Source organism: Microchirus variegatus, assembly GCF_963457635.1.
Source record: "Microchirus variegatus genome assembly, chromosome: 16".
Classification (NCBI taxonomy): domain Eukaryota; kingdom Metazoa; phylum Chordata; class Actinopteri; order Pleuronectiformes; family Soleidae; genus Microchirus; species Microchirus variegatus.
The window spans coordinates 8,359,516-8,369,992 of NC_139817.1; the positions used below are offsets into that span (position 1 = coordinate 8,359,516).

Sequence of the window (10,477 nt, forward strand, 5' to 3'; positions counted from 1 at the left end):
AGAAGAAAGCAAATGAATACATACACTGCAAACAGCTGCCAACTCAGCTTTGTTTTGGCAACGTGCCTGTGGATTTTCCTGCAACACTCGTCCACATTGCCTGTGTTGTTCACACATAACAACATACCATCTATTTAAATGAATGAGCAGGACTCTCGTTCGCTCTCTCAGTTTTGAAGTTGATCATTGCAGAGTGAGACGACTCGCCTTTTTGCAGCCTAACCTGATCTTTACACTTTTGTTCCACGGATCTCACTTTTAAAAGTCATGTTGCTATTTTGGCTTAATATCTGACCTCTGGCCTTCCAGCCGTCACATGTCCCAGCCTCTGGTGCTATTGGCTGATCCCGTGTGTCCATCAGCATGTGAATGCGTCTCACAGGCGGACAGTAAAGGAGGCCTGTCTGCTTTGCACTGCCACCACCCAGGCTGCTATAAAAAGAGAGTAGTATGCTCTACTGGGTTCACTGTTGTCAGCCAGTGTGTGTGTACACAACTTAGAAGGGCTGAGGTTATTGCGTCTGGGTTAGGGTACACTCAGGAGAAACACTGCAAGCATGACTGCCGTACATCGTCTGGTTATCGTCCGCCACGGCGAGAGCTCCTGGAACCAGGAGAACCGCTTCTGCGGCTGGTTTGACGCCGACCTCAGTGAGAAGGGCCTGGGGGAGGCCACACGCGGGGCCCAGGCCATCAAGGATGCCGGCATAAAGTTTGATGTGTGCTACACCTCAGTGCTGAAGCGTGCCATCAAGACCCTGTGGACCATCATGGAGGGCACAGACCAGATGTGGCTGCCCGTGATCCGTACCTGGCGCCTGAACGAGCGCCACTACGGAGGCCTCACTGGCCTCAACAAGGCCGAGACGGCCGAGAAGCACGGCGAGGAGCAGGTGAAGATCTGGCGCCGCTCATTTGACACCCCGCCTCCACCCATGGACCATGACCACGCTTACCACAAAATCATCAGCGAGGTGAGACAACCGTGTGAAAGAACACATTGATGCGATCTTTTGTCAGTAATCCAAACTATTTCTATTAAAATCAATTCAGTCAATTGTGTAACATCTTTCAACCGTTGCTACTTCCAGTCCCGGCGCTACAAGGGCCTCAAAGCCGGCGAGCTGCCTACCTGCGAGTCACTGAAGGACACCATTGCCCGCGCCCTGCCTTTCTGGAACGACGTCATCGCTCCCGAAATCAAAGCTGGCAAGAACGTGATCATCGCTGCCCATGGCAACAGCCTCCGTGGCATCGTCAAGCACTTAGAGGGTGAGCATACTGCAGTCAAGCAGGTGGACAATAAAACAGTGAATGAAGAAGAAAGTGCTGCAGTGACAGATGTGACTGATGCGTTCACTTTCACACAACAACAACAACAACACTGCAGTCTTGTTTTTTTTTTTTAACAATAATGGCTCTTGCATACAAGGAGAAGAGTCAGATAATCAGTAACTAACACCCACTCCCACACACAGTTGTGGATTACAGTGTGTAAAAATAGCACGCAAGGACTCAGGGACAGGGGAGAGGGTCAGGAGCCTGGTTCCCGTTACAGTCAGGACCTTTATGTAAAAGGTTGTACTTTCTCAAGCAGGGGAGTTATAAAGTCAGAGCGTCTCAAGGGCAAAATTAAAGCCCAGACATAAATGATAGGTCACGTATAAGCAGTTCATGTTACACATTCCTGTAGTAAAAAAAAACAAATTTAAACATGCAATCAAATTGACAGATAGTTTAGGTTTTTGGAAGAATAATGAACGATATTGGTGTTTGAAATCATGGCTATCCCAAGGAGACACAAGAAAAACTGATTTTTGCCACTCAACCCAAGTCTGACCTGATTAAATCTGCACCAGTCAACGATATCTTAATCCGTTGTCTTAACCACCTGGACTGTCACTTTAAAGTTTGCGCTGTATGTCTTGCAAGGCTCCAGACAGCGTTGAATAGTATCAGTTACATTGCCGCCATTGTACGGTCTGCTGATCTGCTCGTCTGTTCTTTTTCCTGCCACGTATCTGTAGGTATGTCTGACGCAGCCATCATGGAGTTGAACCTGCCCACAGGAATCCCAATTGTGTACGAGTTGGACGCAAACCTGAAGCCTGTGAAGCCAATGTCTTTCCTCGGCGACAAAGAAACCGTAAAGAAGGCCATGGAGGCCGTGGCTGCCCAGGGCAAAGCCAAGAAGTAAGGCTGCTCTGGAGGCTCCAAGAGGCGGCCAAAAAAAAAAGACTCTTCCCCCTTTTCTTCTATCGTTTATCCATCCTTGTAGTCCATTCCAACATGGGGAAATTGTTAATGGTTCTTTTGGAGATGAGCCATTTCCAGCACATTAGCCTTGTTTGTTTAAGTGATAGAAAGAGGAATGGCCTGTCAATCCAAGCAGACAGCCTGGCCTCGCATTACTCAGCCCTTTTAAATTGTGGTCAGGCCCTATTTTGAGGGCTTCAGCACCCTGGCACAACCAATAAAGAAACCATATTTTTATGTAAGCTTGTGTCTGTTTGATTCTACATTTAACGTCATATATCTCCTTCCCTTTTTTCCCCCCTTCTTCAAACTACATTGTCATCCTTATTTAGCACACCTTTCCTTCTGTGGCTTCTCATTCGGAAATCAGTAGTTTCAGCAAAGTGGAAAGGTGCTGTGAAATCTTATCCAGGAGGCAGAGTGGTGGTGGTGGTGGGGGGTGGAGGGGAAGAGGAGAAACAGAGATAAAGAGACCGAGTCGAAGAGACGAGTCAATAGGTTCATCTTGGCAGCATTCCCATGATGCAGAATAAGAGTTTTTTAAGCACTATCCTTCAACCCAGACAGATCACACTAAAGGAGAAAGCCTGAAAAAGTGGGTTTGGTTATAACCACTACAGCATAGCAGGGTTTATGTCAAAACACAGTATTTTGTGGCAGCGTTGCCTCACAATAAGAAGGTACTCTGGTTTCCTCCAACAGTTCAAAAACATGCAGGTGTTAGACACTCACAAGGTGGACTTACCAGGGTGTAACTCGCCTTTCGCCCCACATCAGCTGGGATTGGCTCCAGCCTGATGTGACCTTCATATGGAGGATTAAGTGGTAGACAATGAGTAAGTGAGAGCGTTTGGCTCTGCTTGCATCACTGCAAATCAATGATGACTTGTCTTTATACCATGATAAAACACTTCTATCATGTTAGGAGAGGCTTCTATGTCTTGTCTACATACACATTAGCGAGTCACTGAATGGACTGAAGACTTAATTTACTGAACGTGTCACGTCCATTCATCATTTATCCACCCACTTGGGTCCCTATAGTTCTTGTAAAGAAGTTAGAAACACTGTGGTGAGGTTATTTTCCACATTCTAAATGTAAGGACACTTCATACTGTTGATCTTATTAAATCAGGTTCATTAAAAAAAGTAGTAAGTAAAATAAATCTCAAGGTATTCCTGAACTCCTGAGTGCAAGAGAACTCATGCACCAGATCTGAAAGGATTCTCTGAAGGTTGAGTTTTGTTTATGTCAAAAGGCATTAATAAACTGTTAAATGCACCACATAAAAAATATTTAATTTAGCATTGACATAGCACTTACTTTTTTTCAATAATAATAAAAAAAGGCAATTAAATATTACACAGTTAATTCTGCAGTGTTTCTGTTAACATTAAAGAGTAATTTTAACACCAATTCTGACAACAAGGATTAAACAGACCTTGGAGTTATGTTGAATTTAACAACATTCAGTGCAACTTTAACACTGCAACATGTACTGCGGCGTATCAGACAACATTGCTCTAGTAAAACACAACAACAACTACAGCAGCACTGCACAGAGGAAGAACGTGGCACTGCTTCAGAGAAGCATCTGAAGCTTTCACGCCATCTACTGGCTACTGAGAAGAATTCAACTATGAGTGAGAGTGACTGTGAAAAGAAAAGGAGAGTTAAAGTCAAAAAGTAGTAGCAAACAGCAAACAAACAAACAAATAATTATCATTTTGGACAACAGTAACTTCTTTCTCCCTTTGTGCAGTCCACAGACAGAATCACATGCTGGTTTTTTTCAAGGCGTTATTAAAAGCATTTTAAATTCAACTTCACTATCAAGTTAAAACTAACAGCAGCCTTAAGGAAAAAAAAAAAAAAAGGCATCAGAGGTGGCAGACAAGGAACTGCACTTTTGAAGCAGTTTATGCCCCAGGAAGAGTCAGGAGCTCAGTTATGATTGGAGTTTGAGGGTTTTTGGTCCGAAGCAGTTTTAAAGGATGTTTACCTCTTGGATGGTTTTAAAAAGCTTGGCAGAGACACGATCTTATATGGGTTTTTCTTATACGTGACGGCTTTATTTGTCTCTTCTTTCGACATGTCGACATAGTCTACGGCACTGCTCACATTCTTTTCTATGTTGTTGATCAAATCCCCCTGATAGAAGAAAAGAAAAAACACCTGTCAGATATTTGTTCTCAGACTTAAAACTGTAATGTGATTGTAAACAGTACACATAACGCAGATTAAATTTAAGTTCCACACAACTCTGTTTTAGTCAGGTCTGATGTGAGATAAACAACGCTGCATACAAACAATGCTGTTTTAGTTCTTGAAGACCCCACAAAGGCAGAATAATCACCACAAGCTTTAGGTCTATTCCTTTATGTCGATTAGTATTCATTGTTTCCAACAAGGCAGCTATCATACCTGACTCTCTAACAGCATGGCAGTATCAATGAATATTTCATGCAGCTCTTTGATGCCGGACTCCAAGCAAACAATGTCCTGATGACGAGATTCAATCTCACTCAGAGCCTGGCTCGAAATCCGAGCATCACAGTTGATCTGAGAAAGAAGGAAAGAAAAAAGCATTGTTTTTTTTTTTTATCAATAACAACAAAAATACATTGCTGAATATTGAAAAGCCATTATTTTTGTGCATGACATGGCACCAACATCAGATATGAAGATGGTTAGACTGTCACGGTGCAGCATCGCCTCCAACTCTTCATCCGTTGTCACTTTGCCCACTGGAAAAAAATTAAAAGCAAACAAAAAACACTGTAAAAAAAAAAGAAGTGTAGAAAGGTACAGAACAAAAGATAACATGCATTTTGGTATGTTCACCACAGGATGGCGGTACTACACCTAAACTGCTAAACCACTTTGTTTAAACAAAATCAATTAAGTGCTATTCTGGCATCAGCCACCATCCACTCACAGGATGTGTGTGTGGCTGTAACCTGAACACAAAATGAGACCTTGTTTATGTATGGGACTAAAGCAGAAAACAACAACAATAGCACTTGGAGAGAATTCACATTTTTATGAAAGCCATTAAGAATTCACTTACTTAAAAGACAGGGCATTTTGAACAGATGCGTTATCTCTTCTTAATCTGTATTATAACCTGGCTTTAAAGTGGACCTGTGTAAACTGAGATTTAGGCTAAATAGTAAAAGTAAAAAAAATTCATTTGTTCGATATGTTCCATAAAATCCACAAATAAATAGTTCTCACCTGTAGGATAAATTCTAAATGTTGTGTTGATCTCTTTTTTTCCACACCTCAAATGACGACGTCCTCAAATGTCTCTTTCCACGAAAAAAATGAGGAAAACAGAAATAGAGGAACAAAAGAAAACCGGAAAATACGTTTCCTTGTTTTTCTAACCGTTAAATCAAATGTCCAACAAGTTGGTGACGGATGAATTGTTGCAGCTCTGTTTAAAAATAAACAAATAAACTATGGTGTCTAGCCTGTAATTGGGAAGCAGAAGTAATCCATCAATACTTCCCTTTCTGTGGCGCGATGAGTAGAAAAACAACAAAACAAGTCTACTTGCTTGTTAAAGGTAGAAACCCCTTCCTAACTGTCGCTGATATAAGATCCAGATGTAAAATGTGAAACCCATTTATAAAAAGAGTGGAAGCAGGAGGAACAAGTAGATCAGTATTTTTGTTTTTTTTGGAAACTCACCAATCTCCAGTTGTCTCTGAATTTGTGCTTTGCATTTGTCTCTGAAGGATAACTGTGCGTTGTGGTAGCCACGCATGACTTCTGCAAACCAGCGAGTCAGGTGTGAGTGCTGGTGACATAGACATTTTAAAAAAAGGAGTCAAGTTTTAATATTTTGGACACAGGCCATTGTCGGGTAGTAATTTAGTTAGGGATGGACATTTAAAGTAAAAATGCTGGTCGGCAGTTGCTGGGTGTAATCGTGTGTTCCTGTTGTAGTCGCAAATTTCAGAGTTCCTAATTGGAAGTTTCAACTGGAACACCCACTCAAGTCGGATTTCCAACTCGGAAAGTCGGAGCAACCACTGTTAATTTCACTTTTGTCTAATTTAATTCAGTTTAAGTCGGTCGTACACACAGTACTGTCCAATTTTTACCCGTGGATTTACAGTGTTGTCATCGACTGGTATTGCTAATGATGGCTAACAAGTCTGAGATATGTTTTTTTTCTGACAACTTCAACAGGAACTTGTGAAACCCTTGTCCGCCTTCCAGTGTAAATGGAATCCACTGTTATCTGCTGCGATCGAATGAATAATCTCATCACAATCTCAACTTTTAAATATACTCACAAATTGTCACGTGACGGACTTTTTTTTATAATCAAATGAGTGATCGAATATTTATGTCCATCCCTAGCTTCTATGTGCATAAATAGAAACATCTTTTCAATCACTTTTTATACAACTACAACAATTGTTTAGCACTAACATATGTTAGAAATGAAGCATCCATGGCTGATTAAACAAAATAAAATCATCACAAACCTGGTTCGTCTCTATTCGCTGGATTACCGAGGCACTTCTACCGTTCTTCTCCGCAGACAAGTTTTTCTGCATCGCTAAACAAATACAAAACAAGCAGTTAAAGATGATAAATAACTCGCTTGGTTGCACTATTCAAAGTCGTGACTATTCTCTGCGTTATATGGGCCAACTGTTTTGTTATTGAGCCTCAGAGTGGAGTGTTCATTTTTATTAATTTGCAAGTAAAAATCCTGCTGTATCAATTTTTCACCTCGCTGGAATTAAGCGAGTGTTTGTTCAGTTCCTCCTCTCGCTAACAAACAGCCACATGTCTGTCAGTGTGGTATGAAGAACTGCTGCATCTGCACTCAATGTCATATGCTTCAAATATAGTAGGAGACAAATGAAAATCGACTGTACTAAAACACAGGACTCACATTTTAACTTGGCTCGGACCAGGTCGGCGCTCCTCTTGATCTCGCTGTTCAGCAGCTCCAGCTTTTCTTTATTTCCTAAACACAATATAAACAAGTTCACCTCACAGAGTCATTTAAAAACATGTAAAGTGGCCAAAATAACCATTGTGTACAGACATTTCATTTCTATGGAAACCAGCTTTTTTTAAAGACGATAAAAAACCCAGCACAAAGAAAATTGCTGCATTACGTGACATTTCAGGCATGTTCTTTTAAACTTCTGTTCCTGTAAAACCTCATATTATTATTTTGAATAACCTAGTCAGACATTTTCCAAGAGAGAAAATAAAGTTATTCTGTCTGAGTGGGAAAAAAACCCCCCGTGAACTACTGATCTATAGAATCAAATCGGTCTTCTACTCATTATTCTATGAAAGCGGTCCTTATATATATTTAAATGTATTGTTTTATTCATATTCGCTGTAATGGTGTGGAGTATATTCTAATGCTTATATCTTCTTATGTATCTTTTCTGCGTTCTGACAATTTAGCCGACTGAGCCTAAATCAAATTGTTTTTGTAACATAGCTTGAACAGGTTTTCAATAATTTGTTAGAAAAAATTATCACTGACACTTTGACATCACTTATATCATGTGAGATGACACTGAGTCATTTTGCATGACATGAAGTTGTGATTCATTCATCAAAAATGTATATTTCTTGGGGGAACAACAGGTTCACCTGTTCAAAATAATCACAGAAATGGCAGTAAAAACAGTGAGAAATGTACAAATTTGCGCTCTCCTAAATTGCCGATTTGAATCGTGACAGTTGTGACGTAGTATATCAAACATTTTGGGAACCACTGCTCCATAACATAACCCTGAGGAATATAATACCCTCTGTCTACAACCGACGGAAGTCTGTTTGTCAAAGGCTGCTCGTGTCTGTGGCTCTGTTTGTCTTTTCAGTTTAGTATGGCCCGAAGGAGGAGGCGGAGGAGGAGGAGGAGGAGGAGGGATATGTTTGAATTCATCAACACAATGGTGAAGGCATCAAATTTCATCTTCTTGAAAACAATTACAGCTGCAGTTAAGGAGGGAAAAATATGTCCTGGACTTACTCCTGTCGTGGTTTGGAGCAGAGAGGACGACGCCGTGACTTCTCTCCACCTCCTCTGCTTGGCAGGAGATCTTAGCAATGAGGCTTTTCACCTCTGCCACCTGGAGACAACGAGACAGAACACACACACACACACACACATAAACACACAGTACTGTCTGTCCTGTTTATTTACTGTTTGGCTCATTAAGAACAAAAGGAGTTGGGCCAACAAGACAAAGTACATATTTAAAACAGCAAAATATAACCAGACAACATTAGGAATAAAAGTAATAGTGTACAATTTAGACTGTGGGAAGTTTTACCGTTGTGAAAAAATCCTCCATATTGCGTCTTTTCTCTGCTAGGTTTGTCATCTCATCCCACTCCTCGTGTCTTTTTCTTAAAATTGGGGATTATTTGGGCCACGAAAACCCGCTCAACCTGTTCCTACACACAAACAAACACGGCACAGCAACGTTAATGTCGTTTATTTAACCATAAACAGTTTATATTTTATGATGAACAACAAACAAACAAACAGGAGTCACACACGTCGCTACTGTTGTGGGAAAACCCACAGCCATTTCCTTCTCTGCCGCGAACAAAAGTGAATTAGTCACGTTTAAAAACGTGTTGCTGTGCTAACGTGGCGACGCAAACCACTGCGCTCCCGCTGTAACAGCGACCACAAAACAACACAGACGACATCTTCTAACGGTTATTTTCTGACTTACGTTCCACGGTGACGTTAACGTTCGACCTCCACCTGCTTCTGCAGTCTGTCCTCGCGCTCTCTGTTGTTCTCACCTGTGTGTGTGAGTCAGACGGAGCGCGTGCACGCACGCCGCAGGTGGCAAGCAGGCGCGTCACCGCGGGGAAACAAATTACGTCACTGTGAGCTTTCATGTTGTGCTGCCCCCTGTGTTTTCAAACTGCAGGTGCAACTGAAAGGAGTAATTTCCCCCCCGTTTCAAAGTACAAATACTTCGATAAGTCACTGTAGTACAACATTCCCCTAGCTGTACTTTACTTTGTAATTTATATATAAATATATATTTATAAGGACAACTAGCCCTACCACCTTTTACTTTTACTTTATACAAGGCTGAGTACAAGTATCTTACCTGAAAATGGCTAAATGCACAACCTGTAGTCCCCTGGCAGGTTGATTACAATAAAAACTAATACAAATATGTTCAGACAATAAAAAACAACACAGGGACTTATAAAGAGGAAACTTGGTAGTAACTGCGTCAATTTACCATAATGCTATAAAATCTGGTCCTACCTTTACAGTATACTTTTGGAAACTTTGTATAGAGAACAAACTCTGGTTATAAAAAAAAATGTCCTTGGATAAATGGTTGCTGTCTAAATGGCTCCCGAGTGTAGATATAAATTTAAATGTTGCAGGGGTGAGACATTATCAAGGTCTGATTCAGAGCCATTATGTTGCACTAAAAGGACCCGTTTTAAAGAATCCATAATGAAGCGTTTAAAAAAAATAATAAAATAAAAACAAAGTTCAAGCAGTTTTGTTCTCTGTGTGCTGACTTGCTGAAAAACATTGTGCCTACATCTTATTTTGTTTTGTGCAACTTTAAAATATAATGTTTAACACGCGTGTGAGGATGTGCTGCAAATTTTGAAGGTAATAGCCTGAAGGCCGATGACTCCTCACAGTTACATCAGGGTGTGGCACGGTGTTTGCTCAACTGGCATGTAATAATCCTGCAGTAAAACACCTGCTCGGTCACTTCCTCATCTTTTTAATCATTATCCTGAAATGACACGAGGTTGCGCGCAAACTTCAGGTATACACACAAGTATAAATGACTGCATACACTTTACCGATTCAGCATCATTTAGGCTGCCACTGTATATAATAATCATAATAAGGACATTCTGACCTTTAATTTGAAGGCGAGAATGTTACCCTATTCTCCAAAGATCACAATAAAAATCAATCTTAAATATAAAATGTAACACGCAAAACACAAATAAAACTACCTTGGACAAAGTGTCATCGTGCTTCTCTCCAGGCTCCACTCCATGTTTTATTCATTCAACAGAGATATGGGAATATAATATATAAGTAATATACAAGTATAAAATACACATATATATATATACACGTATAAATATATACACGTACAAATATATGTATATATATACATACATACATGCATATACACACACACACACATATATATACAC

The 10,477-nt window shown here is 40.6% G+C and overlaps 2 protein-coding genes across 2 annotated transcripts; one reads left to right on the forward strand and one right to left on the reverse strand.

Moving 5' to 3' along the window:
- Positions 1–459: 459 nt before the first annotated feature.
- Positions 460–2,498, forward strand: pgam2 (phosphoglycerate mutase 2 (muscle)). Its single transcript, XM_083902270.1, has 3 exons — positions 460–974; positions 1,092–1,272; positions 2,028–2,498. The coding sequence occupies exons 1-3, from the start codon at positions 558–560 to the stop codon at positions 2,195–2,197; spliced, it is 768 nt and encodes a 255-aa protein (XP_083758396.1). The 5' UTR covers positions 460–557; the 3' UTR covers positions 2,198–2,498.
- Positions 2,499–4,059: 1,561 nt separating this feature from the next.
- On the reverse strand, positions 4,060–9,080 carry LOC310938263 (syntaxin-2-like). The gene is made up of 9 exons (XM_083902753.1): positions 8,995–9,080; positions 8,584–8,707; positions 8,280–8,379; positions 7,176–7,250; positions 6,760–6,833; positions 5,954–6,062; positions 4,931–5,004; positions 4,682–4,819; positions 4,060–4,408 (listed from the first exon to the last, which is right to left on the reverse strand). The coding sequence occupies exons 2-9, from the start codon at positions 8,632–8,634 to the stop codon at positions 4,256–4,258; spliced, it is 774 nt and encodes a 257-aa protein (XP_083758879.1). The 5' UTR covers positions 8,635–8,707; positions 8,995–9,080; the 3' UTR covers positions 4,060–4,255.
- Positions 9,081–10,477: the final 1,397 nt, after the last annotated feature.